The sequence below is a fragment of the Thermobia domestica genome, chromosome 1 (assembly GCF_964235325.1).
Source record: "Thermobia domestica chromosome 1, izTheDome1.hap1.1, whole genome shotgun sequence".
In the NCBI taxonomy this organism is placed as follows: Eukaryota; Metazoa; Arthropoda; class Insecta; order Zygentoma; family Lepismatidae; genus Thermobia; species Thermobia domestica.
The window spans coordinates 95,187,933-95,204,023 of NC_137454.1; the positions used below are offsets into that span (position 1 = coordinate 95,187,933).

General features: G+C 39.7%; 1 protein-coding gene across 2 annotated transcripts in view; it reads left to right on the forward strand.

Moving 5' to 3' along the window:
- Positions 1 to 10,549: 10,549 nt before the first annotated feature.
- Positions 10,550 to 16,091, forward strand: part of LOC145687403 (putative NADPH-dependent quinone oxidoreductase VAT1L) — a 126,057-nt gene continuing 120,515 nt past the window's right edge. For both annotated transcript variants that reach the window (XM_081760862.1, XM_081760865.1), the window contains exon 1: positions 10,550 to 10,846. In XM_081760862.1, the coding sequence (XP_081616988.1) occupies positions 10,590 to 10,846 (257 nt within the window). In that variant the 5' untranslated portion in view covers positions 10,550 to 10,589. The remainder of the gene's footprint in view (positions 10,847 to 16,091) is intronic.

The following is a 16,091-nucleotide window of genomic DNA, read 5'->3' on the forward strand; positions in this document are numbered from 1 at the left end:
TCTTTTTCATAGGGTAAGGGTACATTGATATTTTCCTATTTAATTTGGGAAAGAATCTCTTCAATCTGGGAATTGTCAAATAAATATATGAATCTATATATATCGGTAAATTTTCTCTAAGATTTGAATACACACTTCTTTAAATTTGGTTTGTCTTACTTATTCACCTATTATGAGTACAAAATTGTCGAAAGTATATTGTTAAAAGCAACACTTGATATTTGGCGGGAAATTTAAATTTGGGCGGGAAAAATTGAATTAGCTTGAGATGTGAATTTTGAATGTTGTGCTTAATATTCACAAAGATAAATTCTAACACATAATACACTGTCCCACTGTCTCTCATCGAACATGAGTATCTTGAAGCTGGGAGATATACATTTGACCCATCCTTAAATTTTGGAACTATCAAAAAATTAATAAAAATACGTAATTATTCTCTAGGACTTTGGTAAATTTGAATGACCCTATTTGTGTCCTTTCATGGGTAAAACAAGTTATCAAAATTCAAATTTGAGAGGATGTTGACCTAATATATCATCTTACCATTTTAAAACTTAGGGAGCTAAGGTTAAATTTTAAGGCTCGAAACCTGATAAGTAGTTATTAAAATCGATTGATGTGAAACAATAATACTTTCATACGTTGAACTTCATTCACAATTCACAGTCTAAAATCATTAATGAAAGTTGTCTTTAGTAAAATCTGATTGGTTGATCCCTACTTCAAATTTCAAATTTTGTACTTGAAACCTGATAGGTAATTATTGTAACCTATTGATGTACATAACAATTTCACACTTCAAACCGAAACATTTAAGACATGTTATGAAAAGAGAATTGACCCTGAACTCAACATATAACAATATATTGTAGTAAAACCTCATATAAGAAGATAACCAACCACGTGGTAATATGCATATTTTGGCAATTGTTTACCAGAAGAAGGGGATAAGCAGAACCACCCAAATCGAAAAGTTATATATTCGAGTCCTAGACAACGTTTACCAAATTTTGTTTGTGACAATTCTCAAATTTAAAGAGTTGTCCTATATACACTTCCCAAAATTTAAGAAGAGAGCTTCAATGTATCCAGATCCTATCAAAAGAGAATGTATTCCTGTACACAGCCATATAATCATATAACGTGGTGAAGGCTCATCAAAGAACATAAGTTAGGTCAATAACCGACCACATGGCAAAAACGTGACAATACGAATTGGATTTTTTTTACCTGCAGAAAAGGACAAACATGACCACCCAAATTTGCAGTGGTGTATATTTGAGTCCTAAAAACATTCATCAAATTTAATTTTTGACAATTTCAAAATTTAAGCATGGTCCCATGTACCCCTCCCAAAAATTTAGAAAAGTACCCCTGTACCTATGTTTTATAAAAGACAACGGGCCCTACTCAACTATATAACCATATAACGTGATAAACCCACTTCAAAAATTAATAATTAGATCAAAAATCGACCACGTGGTACCATAAAAGCGAACAAGATAGAGCACCCAAATTTACAGTGATATATACTAGAGTTCTAGAGGAGATTTACCACTTTTCTTTTTTAACAATTCTCAAATATTTAAGGAGTGGTCTGAGGTACCTGTCCATAGATTTAAGAGGGATGCATCAATGCACATTGACCAATTCATTATGGATTTAACTAAAGCGTGAAATTTAGTTTATTTAAAAATAATTTCAAAGATAGACGAAATAATTAATTTTACTCTTACAGTTTGGGCTACCGTATTGTCTGTAGTTAGCGTGTGTACCTTTGGTGCGAGTGTTCCTGGGGCTGTGATTGCAATGGTACACAAGGGATTTCGGAGGTTTAACACCCCTTGAGCAACATATTATTAAAATATAAACAAAATCACACTTGTTCTGAAAGGATAAGAGATTGAGTGCTAGAATCTTCCATTTGATGGAATATTTGAGTGTGTTTCTGTGTGATTGTGTTCACCCAATACCATATAAAGCTGTTTTAAAGAATGAAACGAAAGTTTGAGTTTTACGTGCCACAGTATGCCGTGGGGCCTAAAGTAGACGGTGATGATGAGAAATGAATGAAATGATGGAATGAAGAAAGTGGAAAAAAACGGAACACTCTCGAGTAGAGATGCGCACTAGTCGATACATGTCTCAAATCTCGACTCGACCCGATTCGAATGTCTCGAAAATCTTTCTATAATTTTTTACATTATTTTGAAGAAAGTATTCACTCAGAAACAGCCTTGAAACCAATTCCAGCATTTATTACTTTAGAAAGGTACAGAACGCGGAATGCCTGCCGTCAGACACACGCACAGTACATGTGGTATCAATGAGAGTGCTGGCCGTGTGTAGAATGGGGAAGGCGCACGATCTATATGAGTTTGACCGAGGGCAGATTGTAATGGCCCGGAGACTCGACACGAGAATTTCCGAGACCGCAGGACTTGTCGGGTGTTCGAAGAGTGCTGCGGTGGAGTATCTTCAACAAGTGACGAAATCAAGGGGAAATGACGTCCAAACGTCGAGGGATTGGGCGCCTCCCACGTCATTACTGAAGTCGGACGTCATAGGCTTGGCAGACTGGCAAAACAGGACAGGCAGGAACTATGGCGAAACTAACACCAGACTTTAATGCTGGGCAAAGTACAAGTGTGTCTGAACACACAGTGCACCAAATACTCCTAACGATGGGCCTCCACAGCCGACGACCCATCCATGTGCGAATGTTAACACCACGACATCGGCAACTACGACTGAAATGAACAAGCGACCATCGCTACTGGACCTTGGCGCAGTGGTAGAGCGTTGCATTGTCTGATGAATTCCGATACCATCTTCATCATGACGATGGGAGGGTGCGAATCCGTCGTGTTCCAAGGAAACAGCTCCTTGACACCTGTACTGAGGGACGGAGACAAGCTGGCGGCGGCTTAATTATGCTCTGGGGAACATTCCCGTAATCATCCATGTGTCTAGTGGAACAAGACGCCATGACGGCAGAGGCATATCGCACACTGCTTGGACTACGTACACCCTTTCATGACGACCATGTATCCCAATGGTAGTGGCATTTTTTGACATGATAATGCACCATGTCACAAGGCCAGAAGTGTGATAGAGTGATTCGAGGAACACAGTGGCGAGTTCCAAGTGATGTGCTGTAAAAAATGAAATGAAATATTTCAGTTTTACGTCCCACAGTTATGCCGGATAGGCTAAAGGAGACGGTGATGATGAGAAATGAATGAAATGGTGGAATGAAGAAAGTGGGAGAAAACGGGAGAACCTTGAGAAAACCCACGAACACGATGTTTGTCCACCACAAAGTCCACAAGGCGCGAGCTGGGATCGAACCAGGGACCTCAAGCACCGGAGGTGAACGCTCTACCACTGAGCCACCGTGCCCCCAAGTAATGTGCTGGCCCTCCAACTCGCTGGATCTGAACACATCTGAGATGTGATTGAACGTGACGTCAGAGCACATCGCCCACTCCCCGGAATTTACGGGAATGATCTGTGTCACCTGTACGCACATGTGGTGCCAACTTTCTCCAGCGACCTACCAAGGATCATCGCGTCCATGCCAAGACGCGACGCCGTTGTTATCCGTGCCAAAGGTAAACATACTGAAAATTAGGTAGGTAGTCATAATGTTCTGGCCGATGTGTGCGTATATTTTAGCTCATGTTTTGTCTTGGCTCGAATTTCGAGACGTCTCGTCTCGAATTCGTGTCGGATCGAGACAGAAACTGTCGAGTCGAGACAACATTTTCTCGAGTCGAGTCGAGACAGGCTTAAACCTGTACTCGACTCGACTCGACAATTGCCCATCACTAACCTCGAGAAAACCTACGCACACGATGTTTGTTCACCTTAAAACCACTTGGCGCGAGCTGGAAACGAATCATGGACCCCACACAGAAGAGGTAAACGCTCTACCACAGCCACCCCGACCTCGTAAAACTACTTGAAGAGCCCCAAAAAGAGGATGATAAGGATAAAAGCTGATGTATTATAAAACCACATATCACCCCCCTTAGCCCCTTACAAAGCTGTTTGAGTGGTTTGCCCCATATTCCTTCGTAAGCTATAAAGCCAGGACATTTTTTTCGCTTTCTCAGGTTTTTGATGTTTAAAAAGAAGTGAATAATGCGTTGTTACTATAATATGGGTGTAGAGGAGGATAAAATAGAAATTAGTAATTTATTTAATATCATAGGTTGCTTTGTTGTGTGCTGCTTTCGCTCTACGTTGTTCCATGTGCCATATTCATTATTAATATTATTATTCATGGGCGCCCGAAGGGGAGAGCAGGGTGGGCCCATCCCCTGGCTCACAAAAATGTACACATAATATAGCAACTATGGAGATGACTAGAATTTTTTTTCGGGCGCCACTGTTATTATTATCGGTATTATACATCTACATTAAATGTTCCGGCTAATGATGATTAGACCCATTTACTCCTTGTATCATGTTTTTCGCAACTCGGTGTTGCATACGGCCATAAAACAAATCACAAATCCCGGTCATAGACCTAATTCATTTCAAACAGCAAAACTTGCCTAGAAAGAGACAAGTACACACTTCGATAGTCTTCTTTTAAATAATAATACTCCTTCGTTCACTTTTGCATAGACCCTACAGAATTATTCTAACATTGCAATGAAGATAGATTTTTAAAACGTTCGAAACATTTATAATTGTACACCGAGCTCCTTCGTGGCTACGTGATTTGTGTACGCACTTTTGTAGGGATGCGCACGAGACGAGTCGAGACAGGATTTCCTGACAAAATTCGAGTCGAGACACGGCTCTTCTAATAGAGAAATATACATTTTTCGAGTCGAGACACCACTTTTACAGCACATTTTCGAGACGAGACAGCCACAAATCTTGTCTCGTGCGCATCCCTACACTTTTGGGTCGGATTTCACGTTAATCAGTAGGCCCCGTTTCATACGGTCTCGCTGCTAAAAGGGACGTTCAACTCAATAATTCCACATTCCGGCATAATAATTCTACCGATATTTTATATATTTAAAAAGAGAGAGAAACTACAATCTAATTTTAAGCAATCTACAATCTGGACATTTTACGCTGCTCGGCCTATAACTGTAAACAGCGGCGCAAATCTGTCTTCAACATTGGGGGGGGGGGAGATCTTTCCCATAATATATATATACACAGAGGGTTGATTAATTCGTGTGTCAATTTAATTTGTTCACTGTGCAAAAGTGGAATGAGGTAAAGCCGTGCAATTTGGAGTTACTTTAGACGAAGGACATAAGTTTTGTTTCGTCATAGAAGCATGTCACTTATACTAAAGATTGAAGAGATATAGGGTCAAAGGTCAAAATTCGATTTTTTTTCCTTATGGGAGTGCAATGGTAAATTCTGAGAGCCTGAAAAACGTAAATCGAAGTGATAACAAAGAAAAACCTGTATGGTATGATTCTATGTCGCAAGCCGACCAAATATGCGTCAATCAAGTGTCAAGGTCAGAGGTCACTGTCAGATCAAGGTCACAGGTCATCTTGAGAACCCATTTGAATACTCTGAAAACAACACAATGTCCGTACCTCATCATGTCAAATGTACTCCTCAAAGAAATGAATACAGCGAAAGTGAGGCTCCCTCGAAGCCTCAGGGCTAGAGCGCTCGCTTTTGCTCGCGTGATCGCAGTTTCCAATCCTACTGGGAGCCCACGGCCTCAGATTCAAGACCCGAGTACTTATTTTCCTATTTTTCGCACGTGGAGCGGTGTCCCAGCAGTAGTGTGACATGTTATTTGTCCATTAACTACATGTCGATATCAACACACACATTGGCCACATTTCAATCATGCGATCCCACTAGTGACATTCATTTAGTTTACCCAGTTTCTTAGTGAGTACCCTTGCACAATTTCAACTTGGCCTCTGTTGTTGCATCCTTATTGGTATGCAACCGTACACATCATATTACATCGGTTTGAGGGAACATTATTGGTGAATTGGCAATGGTTATCATGTTCTTGATGTTATTGCTTACATTTCAGACGCTTTAAACTCACGTTTATTAGAATGAGTGCATTTTTCTAGGCAATTTCGTTACGTGTTTCCACACATGTGAATCACGCTGTTTCATCTGTTGTGCTCTACCAACACTCCAGATGTCTTTCTAGAGCATTTGAATACAATTTCGCTACACTTAATACTCAGAACGTCACTGTTGGCCAGCATCCGTACCTGGCGATTATGCAACCACACAACGGGCATGAAGGTGTCCGCCATTTTGTATTTGTTCGAGATATCGACTTAATACAAACGGATTATTGTTACCTGGTAGAAACCCTGTCAATTCATATCCATTTGGACAAATTTTCATTTGGCAGATTATCCGGGACTCCCTACATTCGTTTGGGGAATCCCTTGCGCGTGCATGGTAGGATTGTGAAACATGCAAAATTCAATACTGCAGGTATGACTTCTTCACTAATTTTTTACCCACCCTCTTTACGTTAGATGGTTTCCGAACTATTGGCGTCCGGAAGTCATTTTCCCACGCTTTCGGCAGCTTGTAGATCCGAAACTATGTCCGATAGCCGAAATTTCAAGAGAACTTTTTTTCTTGTCTCAGTGGCAGGAATCACCTCCCAAGAGTTGTAACACTCATTTTGCAAACCCGATATATATATATATATATATATATATATATATATATATGTGTGTGTGTGTGTGTGTGTGTGTGTGTGTGTGTGTGTGTGTGTGTATGTATATGTATATTAAATCCATGTTCAAAATATTTAAGTTGAAAAACAATGATGTGAAAGTTCAAAGCAGCAGAGTTGTCGTATGAAGGGATCAATTTCATCTAACTTTCCTTTGTGGCAATCGGACACAAATCATCACATTTCTCCCTCAAAACACATTTCAAATCCTATTATTTGGGGGACAGTCCCCCAGCTCCAGGATGGGACATGTCTCCCTTAAGTCCCGGGATTTGCGCCAGTGACTGTAAATATGTTTCTCAGGAGACGCAGAAGCAGTACTGAAACGTGCAAGCGCTTACTCTTGTGTAAACGTGGCTTTAGACTAGTGCTGTGAACAAATATTCTGAAATAGCCTAACGTGTTAATTATTTAATAGGTCAGTAACTCCATTACTTTTAAGCAGAAGACAGCATAGCGTACAACCTGAACGTTTGCAATTGATTATCGCAAATAATGGGAAGAAAACAGCCCCTTGTTTATTTCCTTCGGACTAATGAAGACGGATGATTGCAAATGAATAGAGAAATAGTTGATACAATCAGTGGCGGCGATTGGACGTTAAAAGTGTGTGTGTGTGGGGGGGGGGGGCAAGACATGATCTGAATATTTGTATATCAATGTTAATATACAAATTTCCCTGGTTGAAACTATATACATTAATAGGCCATTTCAGAAAAGTGGGGCAACTGCCCTCTTTGCCGCCCCCTAATCGCCGCCCATGGATATAATAACAGAAACAGAGAAAATCACACTGTACATGAATCAGGACAGAATGAACTAAGATACCATGCGTCACCTTTACGTTTTAGATTTTCAGGAGTACTTAGGTTAGACCTGAAAAGGCATTTCTGTTTTAAATAGTACATTTATATACTCCATATAATCTTTTCCGTTCACATGTGGCCAATTGTTGTAGCATTCTTACAGGAGATCACAGTTCAATACGGAGCAATGTATATAATTCAAGCTTCAGATTAAACAGTATGTAGGCCCATATCTTATAACTATAACTTGTTGAGTTGAGTTGATTTTGAGTGTAACGTTCCCGTTCAGCAGCGAGGCTATATGAGACTTGGACCTAACGTGGAATCCGAACCACATGAGCTTCCCCGGGACTCTTATCCGGGTCTCCCACGCCAGAGGCGCGTACGTAACTATAACTCGTTAAAAAGGGATAGGTTTGTTTATTTCTTATTTGGATGATTAATATACGATAACGTTATAGAACAAGATGTGGCAGCGTTGCCCATGAGATGAGAAGAACATTTTAAAATTCGAAACGAGATGAGGGACGTCGCGGTGGCTCAGTGGTAGAGCGTTCACTTCCGGAGCTTGGTGTCCCTGGTTCGATCCCAGCTCGCGCATTATGAACTTTATGGTGGACAAACATCGTGCTCGTGGGTTTTCTCAGGGTTCTCCCGTTTCCTCCCACATTCTTCATTCCAGCATTTTATTCATTTCTCATCATCACCGTCTCCTTTAGTCTAACCGGCATAAACGCGGGACGTAAAACTCAAAGATTTCATTTTATTTTTCGAGACGAGAATAGAAATTTCATGAGTGTCATGGCCACACTGGTTCAGTTAAGTCTTAGATCTAAAATACTGTTTTAGTATTAAATGATTTGTAACACAAACAGTATAAATTGATAAAGTGATTCTACGAACACAACAAAAAGCATTTATCAACGTTTAAACATGCCGAAATTCTTACACAATATACCCCCTCCCCCCAAAATAAATATTTTTTAAAATGTTGTTATATCATATCCTTCGTAGACCTCTTTTGACGCGAAAGGACTCCGCTAATTTCTAGATGAAATTTAGGAACAAGATCATGGCATAAATTTAGTACAGATATTTACAAAATGAGACAAGAATTTTTCGGGACTAGACGATTGAGAAGAAGAGAAAGAATTCTTCGAGAATCAAACGAAATGTAACTTCTACAAAGTTTATAAGAGGACATGAGAAGGCATTTTTCGACTTGTCTCGTCTCGTGAGCAACACAAATATTCTATTAATTCTTTGATAATCATTGACTTTCATTAATCAGCTGGGAATACAGTGGATGAATAGCAGAGCGACTACCTCTGGTACGTGGATCTCTATTTCGATCTCCGCCAAGTTAGTTTGTGGTGGATATCATCGTGTCCGTTGTTTTTTTTTTTCGAGGTACTCCCGTTTCTTCCCACATTTCCATTCCACTGATTCTTCCATAATGATTGAAGATGATGGATTGAAGCCTTAATCATCCTAAGATTGAAAGCCTTAATCATCCGTCTAACTTAGCCTAAGGAGCATGGGACGTTAAACTGCAAGATTCCACTTTTATTATTATTATTATTAATAATGTCTCCTTTAGCCTATAAAGAGGATACGTTCAACTTCAAATTTCATTTCATTTTAAAGAATAACATGTAATCGCAATTCATGCAAGAAGGGAGGGGAGAGGACGTTGACCATAACCACATCTGGTCCTGGAAGCAGGGGCGGATCCAGGACCGACTACTGGGGGTGGTGGTGGGTTGTCATACTGCTACTTTTAAGGGCTCCAAACTTTGGGATGGCTTTTATTTATATATATAAAATAAGAAAGTTTCCTCTTCTGGGGGGGGCATCGCCCCGATCGCCCCCTGGATCCGCCCCTGCGTGGAAGAGGTGGTTTGAGTTTAACGTCCCTTTCAGCAGCGAGGCTATATAAAACGGGACCTACTGATTAACGTAAAATCCAAACCACATGAGCTCCCACCGAGAATCGAAGCCGGGTCTCCCACGCCAAAGGCTAGTGCGCTAACCGCTTAGCCACGAAGGAGCTCACTCCGGTCCTGGAAGAATCCCTAAAAGAAACTCTGCTGCATTTGGATCAGAGGTAAGTACCCAAACCGGGAATTTAATCAGTCGACTAGAAAGGGAAATCTCTCTGAGAAACGAGTACAAGATAGAAATAAACAAATATCGATATTTTGGGTTAAAAAATAAATAATATATAGATTTCAATTTACATAAAGGGTACACATGTGGCGTTACTCGTAAAAGAAATCATTCATTTTTCAGGTAAATCGTTCCATACGGAAGCTTCTGATGACATGGGCATGCTCTAGTATGTGACATTTTGTGACCCGAACTTCTTTTTCTTTCTTTCTTTTTCCTCCCTTAGACGTATAAAATTGGACATTTGCAATATGGTTGTTAAATCCAGTTCATAATTAAAGAATTACATTTTATTCCTTATCAAACTTATTCTTTTAAAAAAAAATAAAAAAAAAAGAGCATATTCAATGTATTGCTTGCAAGAGATCGATGGCCGTTGATTTTTTTTTTCTTTATTATTGAAGTAGTCGCCGGCTAACTAGTTATAAACGTTCCATATGTTAGTTGTGTTGCATGCTTTAAACCTTATTTTCTCTTTTACTATTACATTCACTCTTAATTAAATCATTAATCCTATTTAGTACCGCATGTTTAATTTATTCTTATCAACTGGACACAAACTGTCATGCCCCATTGTCTCAAGCAGACGACGAATGGATGAGTAAAAAGACGCCCCATGAATAACGCGGTCTTTCGCGGGGGTGTGTAGCCGACGTAACACTCCGCCAAACATATTGATAAATTTAACGCTTAACAAAATCAGTTGTCTTAACAAATAATCTAATATTTACATTTCAATACTATTTTATGTTTTAAAACTATTAGTTGCAGTGCATTTGATGAAATTACACGTCATTTATGAGCGGAACTATATTCTTACGCGGCAGAGAACATGTGTGAAAGTTTTAGTTGACGAGCACCTGTTACGGAACTGTTATTCCGTGTTGTGGAGTGTGCGAGAGATGGCAGATCAAGAGAACGTTACGAAGGAGGCTACTAAGCCCGAAGAAAATGAGGCAAATGCCCCAACATCAGAGGAAAATGATGTTGAAAAGAAGGAAGAGGATACTGCAGCTGAGGAAAAAAAGAATGGAGAGCCTCCGAAGGAAATGCGAGCAGTTGTACTTACCGGCTTTGGCGGACTGAAATCTGTCAAACTTCAAAAAAAGCCAGAACCTAGTGCCGGAGAGGGTGAAGTTCTCATACGAGTCAAAGCATGGTAAGTGTTAGCCTGACATTTTTTTTCTTTATTTTTTCTGTTGTTGAATTGAGAAAAAAAAAAGGGCAGCCATGGTTATTTTTAGGGTGGGGCAGTGAGAGAGAGGAAACTTTATGAACTGGGGAAATTGTATAGGGCGCGACGAGTCAGAAGTCCGTACATTTTCTCCCCTGCACGACCTTCCCCCAATCGTTTCAACTGGCGCGCGATCAATAGTCTCTCTTAGAGGGTGACGATACTTCCGAAACATATTGTTGGTTCTCTTCCTTCTTTATCCCTCTTTTACTGGAAGCCGGCTTGTTTCTTCCTGCCTTACAGTGTAACTTAGTTCGAATTCTAGCCGGTAGCAACAAGTCGCCGATATAACCTGTTGAAACGAGTTGGACCAGTCTAACATTTTTTTCTTCTTTAGGAATGACGGTAAAAGTCGGTTTTTCTTTATGTAGTTTATTTTCCATGAAGTTTACGGAATTTAATTGTTAAGATACGGAAATAATTTTGAATCATATTTTTTTCAACAAGTAACTATGTATTTTAACCTAGCGTACTAATAAATGTATATATATATACTTGCCAGATTCGTAATGAGTATATTTACGCACTGAATGAACCAGTATGACGTACGTGTCGGTATATATTTTAGTATTTTTTTTTTTTTTTTTAAATTCCTGCCTGTCCCGAATTCCTATTGTATTTGTCTTGTTGCTAAAATGTTCGTGCTAAATACTGATATGAAATGAATTTTGACTGGTATTTAATTCAGGACCCCCCCCCCTCCTGCTTTTTAGCGTGGTTCTCAATGTGTTGGTCGCGGCCAGCTCTTCCTTTGTAACACAGATGTTTATAGAGGATCCAATATGCGATGAGACGTGCCCACATTTTGTAGTGTGAAGATTTTTCAGTAATTTTGTGCGTTGATTGCATGTTGAATGTAAAAATTGGGAGGGGGACAGGGTCTATCGGCCACGAATGTCACGAAATCAGAAAATGGTCATGAAAGTCACGAAATCTAGCTTTTGGGTCACTATTTTTTTTTAAACTTCAAATGTAAGTACAGATTGGAAAATTTTGTTCTATAAAACGTCAAAGTTCACCAAAAACGTCTATGATCGGCTTTAGACGCTACCAAATCGCAAGCAAAGTACGTTTTAATCGCATGGATGAAAATTCGGCCTAATTCTCACCCAAATTTGCTCTAGAAAATATTAGGAAATTTTGATTTGGTAAAGAAAAAGTCACGAAATTTCATTTTGGAATTTTAGTATACACCCTAGGGGGGGCTTTGGCTGCATTATCTTTAATTTCGGAGGTAAAGTAGCTTTTGTGTGTGTGTGTGTGTGTGTGTGTGTATGCCGAATAGGGTAGTTTCATATTCACCTGAATGAAGATTTGGGGGGCGGTTACCCGCTAGAGAGCGCAGTCCACGTGCATCTCTGATTGGGGCATTTTCTTCCAGACGTTTTTGGAGGGCACTGCCCCCGGAGCTCAGTGCTCCCCCAGGATATTGAGTGCCTTTTCCGTAACTTTTATTTCTGAAAGAACGACTGGATTGGAATGTTTGCTTGCTTACGTGCGATATTTGAATTGACCTTGAATTTTTCGGGAATTGAAATTAGTCTCGTCTATAATATTTTTTGGGGTCTTCATATCAGTTGTTTGCTACGGACTTTGAACGAGTTGATGCAGGGGGACTAATTCCCCCCGAGGACTTAAGACTCAACTCTCCCTGAAAAAGTTCTCTAATTCGATTATTCCCCATGTCATGGGGTCACTTTGCCTTAAAATCCACCTATGTTCATGCCTAACAGGATTGAGGCTTAATTTTGTGTATTTATGCAGGCATGCATGTGTGTGTGTGTGTGTGTGTGTAGGGGGTATATGCTACCTCCTTTAAACTTGTTCCCGACCTGTAGAAGTGTTTCACCACTGAACCATAAGTACCTGCTTCAAGGAAGTTTAGCAATACATATGAGAGATGCCAGAATACGTTGATCAGGTTTTAATGATTCTCCTCATCACGAGGTAAAATGGTCGAGGCCTTGAAATTGGTTTTAGGAAATTTTCTCGCGATTTGCTTTCTTTTGCGGGATATTTCGCTTACTGTTCGACCAGCCAGTGGCGTAACTAAAGGCTTAGGAGGCCAGACCGCATGGTGTGGGGCCCCTTTTGTATCTACCTTCACGAGTAGGGCCTCCTGTGTTGCGGGGACTACGGGGCCCTTATTTACGCCTCCTGAGACCAGTCTGTCTCAGTATGGGTGATTGGTTTGATCTCATAATCCAATTTTCAGAAGAATGATATTCAGGAATAGTCTACTTTCCTTACTGCTTACCTATCGATAGCTCAAGACGTGTTGCAGGTCGAGATCTCTTGCAGTGCTCAGTTTTGTGCCGTGGCAACTCCACTGAAGTGGTCAAAGTGGCAGTTTGACTTTACTAAAATGTAAGTCAGATGTGCATCAGTTTGGAAGGACAAATCAGTTGTATTCTAATATACTAATAAAGGTAACAGTTCATGTGAAGAATCTAGTTTCCCACATGACAGATCTCCTACTTGCAGTTTCTTTGTGTATGCTTAGTATTCTTTAGCGCATCTCGTATACCTCTAATATTGATCTGAATGTTCAGAATATTCTGGCTAATGCCTAAATGTTTGCCCAATTAAGGCAATGACTTGGCTGATTCAGCTGTTCTAGATTAGTGTACCTTTCAGCAGCGAGGCTCTTTTTAATCTACAGCTTAACATGAGATTCGAACCAACGAGGTTTCGCTGGGAGTCGAACCAGGGTCAACTGCACCAAAGAAAACAGCTGTGAGGCCCCAGTGTAGGGTTGCCATTCGTCCCGGAAAATCTGGGACAGTCACGGAATCTAGATCTGAGTCTCGAAAATATTTTTCGGGACACTTAAATGTCCCGGATTTCAGCGGAGAAAGGATGCCATTTAGTATCTCTTCCAACTCTTTTCATGGTTCCTGAAGAGTACCTTGTTTTTGTCTAAATTGTGACAGAAGCACAAGGGCCCTGGGGACTTCTAACTCCCTTCGCCAGCTGTTCCTAGCTCAGCTATATTTTGTAAAGTAACACTAAATCTTATGTGCAAGATTGGGGGAGATACCAAATATCAGCCGAAAGGGATATTTCAATTTGCTTTTTCACAGGATTAGGTGTAAATTTATTCTCGTAAAATTCTGAGTGGCAATTCAAAAGTTGGGGAGGGAGAGAGAGAGAGAGAGAGAGAGAGAGAGAGAGAGAGAGAGAGAGAGAGAGAGAGAGAGAGAGAGAGACTGACTGACTGACTGACTGACTGACTGACTTGAATAGCCCTACATAAAATATGGATTTAAGTTCGATTTAACTACTTTGATATTGGACGAAGCATTCGTAAGAGTTAAGTTGTTAGTAGAGATGCAAGGGCTCGGAAAAAAGCGGCTTTTTTGTGGAAAAAACTGTTTTTTTCTGCTTCGCTTCTTTGCTTGGGAAATTTTGGACTTTTTCAAAATTTTGCTTTAAATTGATAAAGCAGACTGTTTCGCTTCTCTAAGTCATTTAATTAGTGGTTGATGCTGATAATATAAAACCTCGGAAATAAACCATGAATTTCGAAAATATATTTTAAACAATTTTACTTCAACATATTTCCATTATAAATTCCAAAAGATTAACCAACGTATATAAGAATTTTTTAACCTCCTATGTACAAAAGTAAGCAGAGTTGGTAAGAACCATGGTTGTTTTTGAAAATTCCAAAAATCCGTTTTTTGGGATGTTTAAACCAGATTTTTTGATTTAGATATTTTGCTTTATGTATTTATATTACATATTCACAGAAATGTTTTTCGCTTTGGTGGTGTTATGCAGCAACGGGGTTATCCTGGAAAAAGTCCCATAAGCTTAAAGACGTCGGGTCAGAAAATTTCTTGAAGCTCCCGCCCTAGCCATCGGGAAAATCCCGTCATTACTTGAAATGTAAAACGGGAAAATCCTGTTATTGCTTTACATGTAAAATTTAAAGGTCACGCTAAGACTGAGGCATTAAATTACAAATGTAGTATGTAGATATCATTGAAACTCCAATCCAAGCTAATGTTGGAAGCTACGTAGGCAATCGATAAATTTTGCCAATTTCTATCAATATATTTAAGCAACCCTGGATTCTTTATAAAACAGGCATTCAGGCATGCAGGAACAATTTGGTTTCGTTTCGTATGTTTAGGCTTAACATCCTTACGTAATGCCGAGGTTATCAAGAAGACTTTCGCTTAGTGACATCCCGAACCGCTGCTTGGTTTACGCATGAAAGAAGGGTAGTGGTTCGACCGAGAATTGAACATGGCAACCTTGATTAAAAGATGAAAAGGAAATAAAACTAATGCATATGGTTTGATATGTGGAAACGTCACCATGAAGTTTACACGATTCGCATTTTTAGTTTTTATTTTTTTTAGTTTAAACCAGCTATTAAAAAAAAGTTGGTGTAAACCAGCCAACCCTAAAAGTAAACACTTGTTTTAAAAAAATACACAAATAACTAGCAAAATTGTATGTAGTATTTTTACCTCAAAATATTCCATACAGTCTTTTTGAAACAAAATAAAATTAAAACAAGAGAAATGCGTAGATTTATATAATACACTTAAAGGCTGCACATCTAGAGCTTTTGGGTCTGTTTAGTCTTGAAGTTCTACAGTTAAGTTTTATATAACCATCACGATTTATCCAGTCCTCAAGTTTTCTGAATTTTTAACAAGAGGGATTCAACATATTACGGACCCCCCCCCCCCCCCAAGAAATTAATGTTGGTATCGTTACTGATGAGTTGCGGATTTTTTTCGTGTTTCTTTGCGAGGGAAAGTTCTTTCGATTTTGCTGTTGTAGCACTTCTGACTTCTTAAGTAACATTCGTTGGGTACCAGTATCGTGCCTTGAGGGGGGCGAGCGGGGCGACGAAATAAGGGGGCGCAAAATTCAGGAGAGAAAAAGGGAAAAGGATAGGAAAAATTACTTGGCATGTGTGTTTGGGGGGCGCTGTCATATACTCACTCCGGTCGCTGATTTTCCACGGTACGGCACTGTTGGGTACTTTGCATTGGGAGTTTTCTAGGATTTACTTTTTCCTTAGTATTTTGAGTGTTACAGTGGTGACTAATAATAGCACTGTACAAGGCTATATGACTTTCTTCGCTAATCCTACTTGCTCTTTTAAATTCTTGAGTGCTATGGTAGGTCGTAAGACTTGTTGGTTTGC